This window comes from Eupeodes corollae, chromosome 1 (assembly GCF_945859685.1).
Source record: "Eupeodes corollae chromosome 1, idEupCoro1.1, whole genome shotgun sequence".
Taxonomy (NCBI): Eukaryota; Metazoa; Arthropoda; class Insecta; order Diptera; family Syrphidae; genus Eupeodes; species Eupeodes corollae.
The window spans coordinates 53008748-53026967 of NC_079147.1; the positions used below are offsets into that span (position 1 = coordinate 53008748).

Sequence of the window (18220 nt, forward strand, 5' to 3'; positions counted from 1 at the left end):
ATATAATTCCTTTCTCCAAGAATCATTCAGCAAGTTATAGAACCTATACTTTTCCCCCTTTCTTTCTCTTTTCTTATGGTTATTTTTTTTACTGCACTTATCTTGGCAACAAAGCAGACAAAATTTATAATCCAAAAAATCCATTCGAAAATAGGTTTTCCAAGCATTGGTCTCGATCTCGACCACCACCACTCAGAATATAGTGTTCCTTTTTTCTTGGTGCGCTGGGTGGTGCTGATGCAACTCTATCCATATCCAATCCAAGCACGGCCGGGTGCTGCTGGGTGCTGATGCAGAGATGCAGACATTTTTAGCACTGACAGAAAACTCGTATAAGAAGTTCATAAGTATGTGCTTCAGCACAAAATGCAAATGCCTAAGCGAAGGCCTCATTAAGTTGTATTTATAGATTTATCTTTTTATCCATGGACCCACTCATATGTACTCTATACTCATATACCTTACCTACTCGAATAATTCTCGAGAGCTAGAACTTAAATTGCAAATAAAATTTCACAAAAATTTATTTATGGCTGATGTGAGGCAAAGGCCGTAAGAGTGTTGGGGTTGGGGCTTTTGGTTGACGACAAGAAGACGACGAGCTACGACTTTCTTTAATCATATTTTTTTGTTTTTTTCTTTTTACAGAGGGAATGCATCTCAGTACATATTGGACAAGCTGGTGTACAAATTGGTAATGCCTGTTGGGAGCTCTATTGCCTTGAACATGGTATTCAACCCGATGGACAGGTTAGTACTCTTTGGCGCATCTATATTCTATATACATTTCATACATTTGCAATATAATAAATGAATAAATTATTTTTAGTATAAACATCAGGAAAAAGAATCTAATTTCACACTTGCATATATTGTTCCTATAATATGCGAGTAAAATTTGAAATGCAAATTTCTTGCAACTAGCTGCATATTTATTTATCTATAGAAAGGCTAAGGAACTTTATCGGGGTATTTTACTCAGTGATTATAAATTACCGAATGCTTTAAGGAGAATGAAGTTATTTCGAATGGAGGAAAATTTATTCTAAGGCTGTTTGCAGCTGGAGAATGAAAGATGTTGAACAATTTGTTACTTTTTGTGACACTTGTAAGTTTTATAGGAAAATAACTGTCATAAATTTTCTTTCATTCTTAGAATCAAATAGAAGAATATGACTTTATTGCAAATCTTAATATGAAGATCAAAAGAGCAAAGTAACAAATTTTAAATTAGAGTGCGGTTTGACAGCTTTAAATAAAAATGCAAAAGGTGCTATAATTGTAGGTTTTTTGAAAAGCGTTTGATGCATAGATAATAATTCAGGTTTCGTGTAGGCTTTTATAGGATGACAAGTTTATGGAAAACAGTCAATTATGGGATTGACGTTTCCTAGAAAAGAAATCCATAATAATAAAGAATGATGGGTTCAAATATCCTATAATTATAAAATTGGTTAATATAGAATCACTCAGGCAAATGAAATACTGTCAAGAAATGCGGTGAGTGAATTTTAAGGATTTGTATGTTGCAAAAATAAATATGCAGATTATGAGCAAAGTTAAAAATTTTAAATTAGATTGTGGTTTGCCAGCTTTAAATAAAAATGAAATATGAGCTATAATTTTAGGTTTGTTGACAACCATTTGATGCAAAGATAATAATTCAGGTTTCATGTAGGCTTTTATAGGTTGACAAATTTATAGAAAACAACTAAATTATGGGAATGACATTTTGTATGAATAAAATCCATAATAATAAAGAATGACGGGTTCAAATATCCTATAATCATAAAATTGGTTAATATAGAACACTCACCCAAATGAAATATTACTGTCATATTAAATTTCGTAGCTGTCAAGAAATGTAGTGAGTGAGTTTTAAGGATTTTTATATTGCAAATCTGGATATGAAGATCAAAAGATCAAAGTTACACATTTTAAATTAGAGTGTGGTTTGCCAGCTTGAAATACAAATGAAATAGGAGCTATAATTTTAGGTTTTTTGCCAAGCATTTGATGCATAGATAATAATTCAGGTTTGATGTAGTCTTTTATAGGATGACAAGTTTATGGAAAACAACAAAATTATGGGAATGACGTTTCTTAGGAAAAAAATTAATAATAATAAAGAATGACGTGTTCAGAAATCCTATAAAATTAGTTGAGATATAAAACAAATGAAATGCAAATAAAATATTAATGTCAAATTTAATTTCGTAACTGTCAAGAAATGCGGTGAGTGCATTTTAATGAAGTTTATTCAAAAAAGATGATTGAGTTATTTCACTATTAACTAGATTGATTGTTTTCTTGTCTTACTGCCTGAACGCAATAGACAACTGTCACTGGAACTGAATGCTACATCTAAAAGGATTGCGCTGTCAAAAACTGCATTATTTACTATTTTTTACGTTTTCAAAATGAAGGATTCAGCTTTTTAAAAATTTCATGTTTTGTTCGCATTTGTTGGGGTGAGAAGTTGAATCTTTTGTTCCAAGTTCCACAAAACCTCATGTTCGAAAAATGCTTAAATATTTTGTTCATATTCATCCATTATAATTCAACAACGAAAACACAATAAACATTCAAAAGCACTGACATACCTGCTATATTTCTCCATAAATTTCGAAATGTCAAAATTAATATGTTAAAAGTTGGTGAACTGAGTTGTGTTCGTAACATTTAATTGAATTGAACATTGAATTTGACAGCTATTCCCGTTGCAGTACGTCCTTTGTATACAGTAAGTCATCAATCTTAAAACACTAGGACTAGAACTATTTCTTCAACAGCGTCTTATGATTTCTCTGTAAAACTGCGTTAAGGCTTATTTAAAGCACTATTCACATGAGCACGACCAACGAACATTCGTCAATTTTGACATTTCTTTCACATGAGAGTTTTTAATTCGTCGCGAATGAAGTTTGACTTTGACAATTGTGCCACAGCTGAAGACCATTCACCACCGAAACCGAAACAAGAATTATTTTTTTTAGGTTAAGTGCGCGCTATTATTTTATTCGTTGCGAGTGTGGATAATGTGGAACGCGAATAGAGTTTGACAGTTCGTATCAACTACAATTTCTTTCGCGACCAATAAATTTGTTTTCTTAAATTTATTAATAAATGATATTAAAAAGTAAAAGTATGCATCATACATCAAATAGAAACTATATCGCTATCGTTTTGTTAAGACTTTGTGTGGAAATATGTCTTCAAACGTTAATAAACTGATATTTTGTAATTCATTCGTCGTTTGTAGGTCGCACTCGTGTGAATACTGCTTAAAAATGAATTTAAACTGTTTCAACACCAAAACTTACAGAAAACTAAAAAATATTACACTTTTACTTCATGCCACTTCACAATAGACATTTCGATTACATAAAAAAATAAAAAGAAACTTTATTCTTAACAAACCATTTTAGGAAATCATGATCTTTAATTCAATGAAAAAAAAAAAAACTATTATTGCTTTGAACACCGGGAAAATGATTTATTAGCAACCTAAATACTTGCAGCTGCATACTTTTTGACTGACACTTGAAATGACAGCTTAGTTTGACAGTTATCAAATGCAGGCCGTACCGCCCTAAGATTACAATATTGACAGTTCAGTAATTTTTACTAGAGACATTTGCTGGATTAAATGAGGTTCAATTAATTCAATTCAATTCAATTCAATTCAGTAATTTTTTAGAGACTTTTTCTGGATTAAATCAGGTTCAATTAGTTGTAATTGACGTTCACTACATAAACATTTCTTGAACGATACTGAAATCGGTAAATGGAAATAACTGAATTATGATATAATTCTATACAACTTTAATGTCATTTAGCTGCAAACTTTTTGACTGACATTTCAAATGACAGCTTAGTTTGACAGTTATCAAATGCAGGCCGTATCGACCTGAGACTATAAAGCGAATGATCCTTTAAAATATTGACAGTTCAGTAATTTTTACTAGAGACGTTTGCTGGATTAAATCAGGTTCAATTAAGGTCCAAAATTAGTTGAAATTGACGTTTACTGCATAAACAATTCTTGAACGATACCAAAATCGGTAAATTTAAACTAATGAATTATGATATAAAACTATACAACTTTAATGACATTTAGTTCTTTTAAATTAAAAGGTCATTTTTTTTTTTTTAAAAGAAGAGTCATACAACTTAAAATCAGAATAATTATTGATCTATTTAAATAAAAACAACTCAGAACGTTAGTATCAAAATAGATTTAAATAATCGGTTTAGCTAAAAATCACCTGAGAAATCAATTATCTGTTATTTATAAATATGACCATCAACATTTCTATTTGTGGCTAGACATTTGACATAACCTATTGTTATATATTATAATACAGTCGATTGCTTATCATTTCTACAAGCTACTGCATCAATCAATCAATTGAAGTGAAAAAATATCACTTTGAACATATTAGTTCTAGACTACATCTTATGTATTAAAGAGTACTCTTATATATTATAGAGTACTATATTATGACAATGACCACAATAATTGTAAATAGTTGGAATGGTTCGCTGATCTTTTGTCTGTCAATCATAAGAAATTTGAACTCATAACTATAAGTCTGCGTCTATTTTATTTATCATCAAACAGATGATGCAACTTTGCTTGAACAGCGAACAATAAACAAATAAAGACTGATTGAGAGCAAAAAGAAGACAGATTAGCATTTAAATATTTCCATATCTTTGGTACATAGGAAGCCATTGAAGTTTAAGGAACAATATAAAAACAAAACTGTAACTGACAGATATGCATGACATTTCATCAATTTAAATCCACTACAAATTGTTTGACATTTACAAATGTTTTCTGACTATTGATAAATACTCCTTCTATAATAGTTAAAATGACGTAGCAATATGTATTTCATAATAAGTATTAAATAATTCATAACTCAAATTTGACAACTTTGAACTTTCATTGTGAACGCACCCTTAAACCATAATGACTCAATTTTCAGTGTCTTTTTGTTTCGCAATTGAAGAAGAAAAACGTTTATTAATAGGTAATTAAAGTTTATTACCAACATTTCAAGTCGTTGATGGTAATTTAAAGTATTTGTTTTTTCTGATTGACAGATACGTCAAATGCATTCAGTTTCATGTTCTTTAAGAAACTATTAATTCCACCACCAAAAATAACTGTATTGATGATTTTAATGCAGGTGGTGTCATTTGGCGATGAGTTTTGTTTTTTGTTGGTGAAAATAAATTTGTTTCCGGCTCATTATGAAGCTTGTCAGGACTTGAAGGTAAAACACCTGCACTTCTGAAGTTCTTAAGGTTTGATTGCATAAATGAGTTTGACTATTTCAATTAAGTCAAACTTGAGAAGAAATGGACACAATTTCGAGCCCCTTAATCATATAACATGCTTCAATGAATTTTAAATTGGTTTCGGAAATTGATTATGATTTCTCAATAATTTTTTCTTTATTGGAATTCCTAATCGAAAAGAACATTTATTGCCAATATGCAGGCAGTTTCGCTTCAATGAAAGAACAATGACATCATTTTAATATTCTTCTTTTTTCAATGCAGTGGAGATATTTTAGATTCTTTTTCAATCATTATGGATGAATAATTTTTCAGGGAATTTTGTTTTTAATGTTTTATATCTTTTATTTGCATAAATAAAGATGCCATCCGATAAAACTATTGGTGGAGGTGATGATTCGTTCAACACATTCTTCAGCGAAACCGGCTCAGGAAAACACGTACCAAGGGCAGTTTTTGTTGATTTGGAACCTACAGTAGTTGGTAAGTTTTTTTAAAAATAATTTCCTTTTAATTTTAAAACAGAACTTTTTTTTGAAACATATAAACATTAAATTTAAATATAACAGAATTAATTCATTAAAATTTCATAAATCTAAGGACTTACATAAATTAGTTACACAAACAGTTTTTTTTTAAAACTCCACCACAGATTAATGCAATTCAGATTTCCAAGTAAACGAATCCATATTAAAAACAATATTCTGAGTGCTAGTTTCTCAACAGTTTTAAAGCGGTCCTCCTTGACAGCGAATTCAAACCCTACAGTTATTATTTACTTACTTAAGTTGGTGCTATAGTCCGGGGCAAACATGGGTCTCAACTAATATGCTTCTTCAGCTGTGCGGTTCCTAGCTAGCTGTTTCCAGTTTGCCCGTCAAGTTGGCTGAGTTCCTTCTCGCGGTCTTCCTTGTTATGGCTAAATCACAAATACGCTTCAGCTTTGGCTTCACCTGACGTTTACGAGTTCAGCCATAGGAATATAATGCATGCTATCACAATGGAGCTTCGACCTCACGTTTCGTTTGACAATCGTAAGGAAAAGAACATAATGTAACGTAATGTGACTCCAAACGGAAGCTCTAGTTCAATTATCTGAACATTTGCTTTGTCTGACAGATCAACAGCTGTAAAAAAAATGTCAACAAACAAAATATTTGCTCTTTGGAAGGATGAAATAATAGAAATGTCATTCAAAGCAACCTCGAAGCCGGCCCACGTAACGCAGACGAAGCAGCAGCCGAAGCATGTTTGTGATTCAACCATTAGATTCTTAAACTTTCCGGAGTCGAGCGTTGGTGTCCATTTGCTCTACATGACTCAGCCATGTTAGACGTTGGACTTTAATTCTTTTAACCAGTTCAGTGCTGTATGTTCTCCTTCACTCTCCATCTTTGCAGACGAGACCAAAAATATCTCAAAGAACTGTTCATGCAAGATTTATTCTTCCTTTGATTTCAGCGCTGGTGTCGTTGTCTGATTTTACAGCGGTACCAAGGTAGACAAAGTCCTTAACTACATCCATAGTGACCTTTTGTCCCAGATGTCGTCGTTCAAAGCCCTGACAAGGCTTTGATCTTTCAATTATGTCAATATCATTTTTAGAATTTTTGCTAGATTGTGCCTCTAGGTTGACGGTTGAGTTTTGCACAATTCTTTCCAGAACGATATTAAAGATGTCGCATGACAGTGCATCGCCTTGTCTAAAATCTTTTTTGACATCAAATGCATCGGTGAGATCTTTTCCGACCTTGATAGAGCAGCGTGCATTCTCCATCGTAATTCTTCACAAACGGATAAGTTTGACAGGGATGCCAAAAGTAGACATTGCTCGGTAGAGCTCTTTCCTATGGATGCTGTCAGACGCGACTTTAAAATCGATAAAGAAATGGTGGGTATCGATTTGAAGCTCCTGGGTTCTTTCCAAGATCTGCCGTAGTGTGGATATTTGGTCGACAGTGGACTTTCCTGGTCTAAAGCCACACTGACAAGGACCTATCAGTTTGTTGACGAACGGCTTCAGACCTTCACATAATACGGCAGAAAAGATCTTATATGCAATGTTAAGGAGACTGATGCCTTCGTAGCTTGCGCAATTTACAATGACTCCTTTTTTATGTATCGGGCAAACTATGCTCAGATTCCACTGATCGGGCATGCTTTCTCCCAACCATATTTTTTAGATGAGTTGTTGCATGCTCCTTACCAATTCATCGTCTGCTGCTGTAAATAATTTGGCAGCAATGCATCCAGCTCCAGAAGCATTGTTGGACTTCAGTTTCGATATAGCAAGCGTAAGCTTGTTGGTTTTCATCGTCAAACCAGCTGTTTCGTTGTAGTGGTCGTACAAAACTTAGCACTTCAAAGACGGCATCTATGATGGCTGCAAGACAATGTTGATACTGGTTTTTAATGCTTAATGCAGGCAGCATAGGATTTTCTAAGAGGTTGTTAAAGACTTGATGGAAAAATGACGTCCAACGTCTTCTAACAGGATCAGGACATTTGTACCTTAACTCAAATGGTTCGAGTCAATGAAGAACCTTTGGAATGTTCGTATATTTTTTCTACTTGAGAAGTATCGTTCGTCGATGGCAATTGATTGATCAGGAGATTTCCATGTCAAGATGTGAGAACTGCTACTACCAAATCGTCTCGCCTGAATCCGTTGTCGAAGGTGGTGTCGTGAAGGCTGTATCTCCCGATTGTTCCACCAAAGATATCTTCTCTTCCTATCTTAGTGTTAAAATCTCCTAGAACAATTTTAATGCCATAGTCAGGGCACTGTTCATATGTTTTGTCCAAGAGCTCGAGGAATATGCTTTTGGTGACTGCATCTGCGCATATGAGGCTTATGTTGACAAATTTAGCCTTGATGTTGCTGTTGATGTTCAGATACTAAAGTACTTAAAAATCCTGACATTTACAAATCCGAAGAGGAATGTTTTGAAGAGGTGTTCTTCAACGGTGGCAAAACCACTGCGTAAGCTTTTCCATCTGTCTTATTCTACAGGTCTCTTCCCGAGTGGAGCGAAAACTGCATTTGTCCATCCTGTCCCTAAAAAAGGCGAATCATCCTCCCCTTTAACTAACGTCCAATAGCACTCACGTCCCTTCTTTCCATGATCATGGAAACGCTGATTAATTATCAGCTTAAGAAATAACTTGAAGATCGAAAGCTTCTTAATGACCAGCAGTATGGCTTTCGTTGCAATAGATCCACCGATGATCTCATGGTTTATCTCACCGTACACTGGAACAAATCTTTACATCGTTTTGGAAAAAGTACATTTGATATTTCAAAGGAGTTTGGCACCAAGCTCTCTTATCGAAAATGTGTTCATTTGGTATTGATGAATCTCTTCTTCGTTGGGTTAGAAATTACCTTTTCGACCGTTCAATTCAAGTAGTATTGGACGCGTTTAAATCTGATACTCACAAAATAAACGCTGGTGTGCTCCAGGGCTCCGTTTTGTCTCCAACACTTTTCAATATTTTTATAAATGAACTTTTGTCTGAAACTTCTAACCCACTTAATTGTTTCGCTGATGACAATACCCTCAGCTTTTTAGATTCGCATCCTTGTCCTGCAGATGTGGACTACCAGTGGCAGCGTATGATAAGCTCAATAAATTCTGATCTTGACAGCATTGTCCAATGGGGCATCAAAAATCGTGTAGAGTTTAATGCTTTGAAAACTCAATGCTGCCCACTGTCGCAAAAGCGTAACCCTCTCTCAATGCCACTATCTATGAGTGGTACTTGCATCGAGGAGACTGAACAGCTATCAGTTCTAGGTATGTGCATTACAAACCACTTGTTGTGGAGTGAGCACATATTTGACAACGCCAAAAATGCTGCTAAGTGTTTTCTCCGAACATGCAAGAAGTTTTTTATCCCTTCTGATCTTGCTACAATCTATAAAGCTTATATTCGTCCGAAAGTCGAGTACAATTCCCATATCTGGGCAGGTACTCCAATGACATACTTGAGTGTTTTGGACAGAATTCAAAACAGACCTCTAAAATTGATAGGTGATCGTTGTTTAATAGAAACGTTTGTATTTCATATTAAACAATGTTCTAGTAAAGTAGCTAGTTGTATTGCTCCCCTCAAACAATTTAACTCTAATACCCGTTCTTTTAGAATTGCCCATCACTTTACCCTTGAGTCAATTTCGGACGTACAGTAAAGTACAGAGATTCTTTTTTTAGTCGCACTTCACGAATGCGGAGTACTTTACCAGACTCAATATTTCCCACTCAATTCAAACCCAATGTGCATCGGTATCTCCTTTCCAATCCTATTCTCCCTTCCTAATTGTTCGCACTGTGTATAATCATTATAAGGGTATTCACTTCCCCTTGAGTGAGCGCACAATTAAAAAAAAATGTGAATAATCGAGATGCGCTCTCTCACACTGTTGAGACTCAAGACATTTCCCTGAATGTAGTTCTAACAACATATCCCTAATTAGTCACTGCCTTTGGTCTCGATAGCAATCGCCGTAGTATCCATCGTAGACTTTGAATTTGCGTTTGCCTAGTCCATCCCACCGGATTTCTTGGCAGTGGTATCTGCCTTGCAGCAGTTAAGGGATTCAGCTAAATGTTCTACTGCAAGGGGTTATTAATACCCTAAACATGTTTAAAGTTTAAACACAGTGCGAACTTTGGGAAAATAAGGAAGGATTAAAGAGGAGATACCGATGCACATTGGTCTTAAAGTTTTGAATATCAAAATGATAGGGAAAAACAGAGCTGGGTAAAGCATTCCACATTCTCAATGTGCGGTTACAAAAAGAATCTCTTTACTTGACAGTACTTCTAAAATTAAGCTCAAGGTTAAACTGATGTGCATTCCTAGAAGTACGAGTATTACGGCTGAATTGTTTAAGGAGGGGAATTTAACTGGCTAATTCGTACACTGTTCATAAAAATGTCGGTAGAACAACGAAAGGCATGAAACATTGCGGCTGTGTTCGAGTGATGTAATTGTTTCTGTTATAGTTCTATCGTCTATCATTTTCAAAGCTCTTTTTTAGATCCTATCCAAAATACTTAGACTTGTTTTAGGGGCAACTGCCCTAATATGGGAGTTTTATTCAACTTTTGGACGAAGGAAGGCTTTCTAAATTACAGCCAGATGAGAAGGGTTGAAAAATTTCTTGCACCGTCGGAGAAATCTTAAGCACCTAGCAGCATTTTTGGCAATATCGAAAATGTGATCATTCCATAAGAAGTGATCTGTCATATACATACCGAGTACTGAAAGTTGATAAGTTTCCTGGATGGAAGTACCGCTCATGGATAGCGGCATCGGGATTGGTTACGCTTTAACGACAGGAGACAGCATTGAGTTTTCGAAGCATTAAATTCTACACGGTTTTTGATTCCCCATTGTACAATGCTGCCGAGATCAGAATTTAATGAGCTTATCATACGCTGCCGTTGAAGCACCACATCCGAAGGACAAGGATGAGAATCTTAAAACGAATATGAAAAGCTGAGGGTACTATGTCATCAGCGAAACAATTAAGTGGGTTAGAAGTTTTAGACAAAAGTTCTTTTATAAAAATATTGAAAAGTGTCAGAGACATAACGGAGCCCTGGGGCACACCAGCGTTTATTTTGTGGATATCAGATTTAAACCCGTGCAATACTACTTGAATTGAACGGTCCGATAGATCATTTTTAACGCAACGAAGAAGGGATTTATCAATAAGAAATGCACATTTTTAATAAGAGAGCTTGTTGCCAAACTCTATCAAATGCCTTTAAAATATCAAGTGCAATAATCTTACTCTTTCAAAACGATGTAAAGATATTTTGTTTCAGTGTTCGGTGAGATAAACCATGAGATCACCAGTGGACCTATTGATACGAAAGCCATACTGCCGGTCATTAAGAAGCTTCCGTTCTTCAAGATATTTCTTAAGCTAATAAATATTCAGCGTTTCCATGATCTTGGAAAGAAAGGACGTGAGTGCTATTGGACGTTAGTTAAAGGGGAGGATGATTCACCTTTTTTAGGGACAGGCTGGACAAATGCAGTTTTCCATCCACTCGGGAAGAGACCTATAGAATAGGACAGATGAAAAAGCTTACGCAGTGGTTTTGCCACCGTTGAAGAACACCTCTTCAAAACAAAAGGGGGAATACTCTCCGACCCAGCCGATTTGTGTATGTCAAGGTATCTCAGTACTCTTGCAACTGCACGAGTTCGAAAGAAGATTCGTACCATAGAATCGTTTAAACTCTCAAGAACAGGAGAACTCATGACACCCTCCCGTAGCGTCGAATTAACAGCAAACTGTGCTGCAAGCAAATTGGCTTTATCGATCAAACTCACATAGGGAGTGTTTAACAAAAAAAAAAAAAAAAAAAAATAGGTGACGCAACAGTCCATACAGAACTAGGACCTTTGGACTACAGCTCTCAACCATTCCTGTGTGCGAATCAGGGTCCAACAGTTTTTAAGACGAAGCTAAACTGCTAATTTGAGAAAGCACTTTTTATGACAAGAATTCAAGAACTTGTGAAGAACTTTAGGAGGCTCAAGCATGGATTGGATCCTAGACCTCTATCATGACTGTTCTACGCAGAAACCATCACGCCACGGGTACTACAGATATTTTTAAAAGATCTGGTTCCCTCCGTTTAACCTTTTTTATTAAAATTATTCGTTGTGCATCGTTGTATGCATCAAAATCATTTGATCAATCATCTTCAATTTAATAAATTAATCATTTTGCTTGGTGCAAAAGTAGTCAATAAATCTTGACCATATTTTCTTCATGTTTTCCGCTATTTAGTTGTAATGTTTTCATAATTAATTCAATATATTAAATTAACAACATAATACAGTCGATAGAGGAATAAAAAAAATAAAATTGTTCTAAATAATTCTTTAACTTATATCAAATTGTGCTTTAATTCAAAATAATATCCCTTAATACTTAACAATTTGTATATTTGTTTATATAATTTTAATAAATTATATTAAATGCATGTTCTTTTTCTCACAGAATACGTGAAGAAGTATTTGTCTAAAAATATACGTACCTAAGCTCCCTCTCCAAAAAACACACATAAACTTCTACTTGACATATTGAGACGGCACATTTAACGCACCAGCCATCAAATGAAATTTTATTTAAAAATTTATTGTTAACTTATAAATAATTTTTTTTACAATATGAAATGTTACATACATTTATGTCAAAAACAAAAACAATAAATTGATAAATTCTAACAAAATAAATGATTTTTAAGCTTTAATTAAATGAATATTTATTTTTGAAGAGTAAAGCACAAATTAAGTATTTTCAACCATGATTTGTTGGGCGCCACTTAAGAACAAGCAAACAGAGTTAGTAATTTTTCTACTTAACTTTTAAATTAGGAAACTTTTTTAGCACAACATATCACCGAAGGTACAATTTAAAAAACAATTCTTTTTGCGAAATAACCGTTTATTAACATCCCAGATCATTAATCGAGTATAGCAATAAATAATAAGGTACTTATTCGTTCTATTGATTGGTACCATAAGTCCATTGACTTCTTCGTGGAAGATACTCCCATCATAAGTAAACAATTTTAATGACTTCTTCGACTTCGAGTCACGCAAAGGTAAATAAACAATTGAGTTTTAATAATTCCTTTTCGTATTTTATAAATAGTTCACCTTAACGAATCTTTAACAGCAAAAGTTGTTGATTTTTCATGGAAGAAAATGAAAGAATGTCATAATTTGACACGATTTTTTCATTTGTTTTTTTTTTTTCAGGCTAAATGAAGCTTTGCGTTTCGATTTTCATAACTTTTCCGTCTAAATTGTTAAGAAAAAAACTTTATTTCATGACTGAATTGCGTCGAAACTATGGTAAAGCGTTTATTAATGTTAAGGAAAAACCTTTTATGTCAAATATATATAAAAATACAATTTAACAAGTAAGTTCATAAACATAAACATTTTTCGCTTACACAATCAGTTGTACAATTCTTAACACATTTTTGATTGGTAATCTGAAAAAGGTTAAATCTATTCCGTAAAATACGTTTATTTCCTTTATCTGAGGTTGTGTTCTGAAACTGAGGTTAGTCAGTTGACAGTTGACCAAGGTCAGTTTAATTGTAGATCTGTTTGAGTTATTCTGACGTTTATAAATCCAGAAGAAGAATATTTTATAAAAAAAAACTGAAAAATGTCTATATTGAAACCTTTTCGCATGAGACCAATGCGTGCCCCAACAATCAAAGAAAACTTTTGTGACAAGGAATTAAACCTTGATGATAATGGTGGTTCCGTATATTGTGTTCATGTTAATACTTTAACATGACAAGAAAAATTTTGGATAAACTTTTTCCTAACTGTCAAACAACTCCATCTCTGACAACATTACTCGCACACAGGAATGGTTTAGAGTTGTAAGTCACTAGGCCCTGGTTCTTCATTGACTTTTAAGCCATGTAATCTATGTATTTTTAACTGTCAAACAACATAAAACTAAAGTTCTTAAAGCTGTCAAGTGAAATAGAATGACAAGAGAGATTTGACATTGGGGAGAGAAAATGTAAACAAAAGCATGACTTTACAAAAATTATTTCGTTACTTTTTTCATCGTTTTAAGAACTGAATGAAACTGATGGGGACAAAAAAAATATAATAAATTTGTAATGAAAACAAATTAGAAGAAATATGCCCACGGAACTGTCAACTTTGAATGAAGATGAACTGGGTAAAGAAAATCTTGATGTTAATGACCATTGGCATGAGAGTGATCAAACACCAACGAATGAACGAATATTCGTCTATTATGACATTGCTTTCAGATGGCTTCTTTTTATGCGTCATTACAGATACACAAAATCATAGTATCCTGCACATGAGCTATACAAACTGTCGAACTTTATTCGCGTTCCACATTATCCACACTCACAACGAATAAAATAATCGCGCGTACTTAACCTAAAAAAATCATTCTTGTTTTCATTTGTTTCGATGGTGAATGGTGTCAAACTTCATTCGCGACGAATTAGAAACTCCCATGTGAAAGAAACGTCAAAATCAACGAGTATTCGTTCATTCGTTGGTCGTTGGTCGTGCTCATGTGAATAGTACTTTATTCGTTGCAGTGTGGATGGTAAGTGGAATGCGAATAGAGTTTGACAGTTCGTAGCAACAACACCACAATTCGTTACTACCAAATAGTTTTTTTTTTTACAAAATTGTATTGTTTTAAAGAACAAAATGCTAATTTTATTATCCTAAAATAAGTGTCATTTGGTTTCTTATAATTTAATGTGTTTTTGTTGGAAATTGACTTTTTGAAATGTGTAAAATCACGTTTGTTGGTCCATTCGTTCATTCGTTGTTTGGTCTCATGTTGCAAGGACCTTTAGGTTAAGACGCGTGCGAATATTTTATTCGTTGAAGTGTGGATCGTATGTGGAACGCGAATTGAGTTTTACAGTTCGTTAGAATCAGATGAATGTAGAAGCTAAATTTATTACCTTTAGATAAACTGAAGGTTTATAAATTGTTTAAAACTACATTTAAGTATCTTGCGCATGAGCTACGAACTGCGAACTGCGAACTGTGGATGTTCGCATATTTTGACTTTTCTTTCACAGCTTTGTTTCTATTCGCAGACAGTGACGAACTGTCAATTTATAATTTCCCTTTTCATCAAACAAAATAAGAATGATATAATTTTGAGGTTAAGCTGAGCGCGAACAATTAATTTGTTGCAGTGTGGATTGTATGTGGAACGCGAATAGAGTTTGACAGTTCGTAGCAACCACATTGCAATTCATTGCTAACAAATTGTTTTTACAAAATTGTCTTGTTTTAGAGAACAAAATGCAAATTTTATTATCCTAACATAAGTGTCAATTGGTTTCTTATAATTTAATTAGGTTTTTGTTTGAAATTGACTTTTTGAAATGTGTAAAATCACGTTTGTTCGTCCCTTCGTTCATTCGTTGTTCGGTCTCATGTGCAAGGCTCTTTAATCCTTCATTCGCGGGCCGTTGGGCGTTCACATGTGAATAGCGCTTAAAAGCTATATATAGCCATGTCAAAGTTAAAATGTGCCGAATAGTATAAAACTTTAGATGCATCAAGAAAAATTGTAGCAGCAAAATATTATTAAAAATTTCAATGGTCAGGTTCAGGCAAAATAAGGCACTTCATATGCAAAAAACTTCATTCTTTAAGCGTACATTTTGACCAAGTCAACTAGTAAATTTTTAAAGTGCCATGAATTTCTACCTTAAACTTTACTTCATTAACTTATACCATTTAATTGTTTAAAAACTGTGAAAAACATTATTGTTTATAAAGCACCGTTTAGACAAGCTACAAGCCCATCACGATTTGTATTTTGTATTGTAGAGGAATATTACTTATTTCTTTTCCAATTTGACAATTATTATATTAAACCATTAGATGGAATTGTGTAGAAAATTAAATAAATCATAGAGAAATAAAGTTCAGCTTGCAGTTTAGTGAAAAACATGATCAACTGTCATTTTAAAAACGTAGACTTGACTTGATAGTTAGGGACATTTTTCTCGACTAACTTTATAGTCAGCCTCTATTGGAATACTAGAACCAAGTCCCTAATGGCTGAAACACAAACAAGTTTCGTCTTCGCCTGACGTTTACGAGTTCAGCAATGGGAATTCAATGCATGCTATCACAATGAAGCTTCAACCTCACGTTTGATTTGACAATCGTAAGGTAATAACGTAATGTGACTCCAAACGGAAGCTCTAGTTCAAATTTCCTGAACATTTTTTTTGTCTGACAGCTCAACAGCTGTAAAAAAGTCAACAAACAAAATTCTTTTGCTTTTGGAGAGATTCCCATTGGTTATTATAGGCTGTGTAAGCTACTTCCGCGTTAAATTACATTTTTTCGATTTCCGAACTCATACTCATACTCATACTCATAACAGCTGCTAATCATAAAAGAGCCATTTTGGAAATGTCATAACGGAAGTGTCAGCCAAAGCAACCTCCAAGCAGGCCCAATGACGCAGACGAACCGAAGCTGAAGCCTAGTACGCAGCTGAAGTGAAACGATTTTTTTCGGCGGTCTCCAAATGCAGACCAAAATGTAAACGAAAACCACACCAGAACAATCTGTGAGCTGTCAAAAACAATTGACATGTTCTAACAATCAGCGGCTGGTAAACAAAAGTGGAAACGAATTCTAGTTATTAACATTTTGTTGAGCAGTTAGTACATATTTTTTTCATTTCTGCAGCTATATTACTCCAGAGGCTCGCAACGACTGAATTATTTATTCTTTTTTTCCTCCTAAGAAAAATCAACTTTTTTTTCTTCGGTTTATTTTTTGGAAGTTGAAGTTCACTGCTCGTTTTCATCACTTCTTGCACATCACCAATAACATCTTCAACATCCCGAGTTTCCGATTCAGAAATGTATTGTTGGAACACATTAGACAAATCCATCTCATTTTAAATTTTAAATCAAATATAAATCAAAGTCAAAACACCGAAAGTCACGAGTAAACAATTTTGTATTCAATAGAAAAATTTAACGTCAAAATTTCGCAAGCAATTAATATGCCGGGCAATTAATTTAAGAACGAAAAGAGTACTAAAAAATCTAGTACACCTATCCGCTAAAATGACACATTTCGTCGTTCAGCAGCAACTGAAAAACGAAATTTTTCGTTTATGTTTCGTCATATCATTTTTGTATGAGAATTTTCGTTTCGCTACGTCAAAGTTGAAGTATGTTTGTGTTTCAGCCATTATTGCGTCTGAACCTGTCCAATGACTGCATTTCAAATGACAGGTAGAGATGTTCAATACTTTTCTATTTTTAACGAGGATCGTTTTAAATACAACTTTTGTATGTAAAACAAGCAGTATTACGAAATAATAGAAAACCAAACCTAAAGGTGTGTTCACACCAAAGAATCGAAAATGCTTCTCAAAACGTCCACAGCAAAAAAAAAAACAGAATCATTAGAAAAACTTATCGCGAGCGTCTCGACCAAATAAAAATCGAGGAATGCTTCTCTGTTTCTGAAACATTGTTTAATTGTTTCTAAAATGTTGCTTAATTGCTTCTGAAATGTTTCAAATAAGTTTCTTTGGTGTGGACGCACCCTAAGACTTCTTCCCAAGTTTTTTTAGTTCCTTTTGTTTCTTATTTGTGTATGAGTTCAATTTCTAGTAATAGTTCCTTTACACTAACAAGTTTCGAAAAAAAGAACAAATTCTCAAAATTAATGTTGTATGTACTTAAAATTAAATTTAAAAACTAAACATAATTTCTCTTATCTCTTCTTATAACAGATGAGGTTCGTACCGGCACCTACCGTCAGCTCTTCCATCCGGAACAACTTATAACTGGCAAAGAAGATGCCGCCAACAATTATGCCCGTGGTCATTATACAATTGGCAAGGAAATTGTTGATGTTGTCCTGGACCGTATTCGCAAATTGGCCGATCAATGTACTGGTCTCCAAGGATTCTTGGTATTCCATTCGTTTGGTGGTGGTACCGGAAGTGGTTTCACCTCACTTCTCATGGAACGTCTATCTGTCGATTATGGCAAGAAATCTAAACTTGAATTCTCAATCTATCCAGCACCACAAGTAAGTATAGTATAGGAGTAGTTCTTTATCTTTTACCTAGAATATGATTTGTGTACCTAATCGTTCCTAGTTGCATTTTGAATTGAATCCATGTCGTGTGGAAGAGAAGGTGGTGTAGAAATAATTCGCGTGAGAGTTGGTAGTGTGGTCGTTGTTGGTCAGTTCTTCGGTAGAAGACGGGGTTTGTGTACTTATTTATAAATGTTATGATGATGGACGCACGCAATCGCTTCAAATTTATGGATTTCTTCCAGCAATGAGTCACATA

General features: G+C 34.1%; 1 protein-coding gene across 1 annotated transcript in view; it reads left to right on the forward strand.

Moving 5' to 3' along the window:
- The window catches only part of LOC129953935 (tubulin alpha-2 chain), a 51461-nt gene that overhangs the window by 28061 nt on the left and 5180 nt on the right, over positions 1-18220 (forward strand). The window contains exons 2-4 of the mRNA XM_056067483.1: positions 649-750; positions 5673-5793; positions 17651-17952. Coding sequence (XP_055923458.1) covers positions 649-750; positions 5673-5793; positions 17651-17952 — 525 coding nt within the window. The remainder of the gene's footprint in view (positions 1-648; positions 751-5672; positions 5794-17650; positions 17953-18220) is intronic.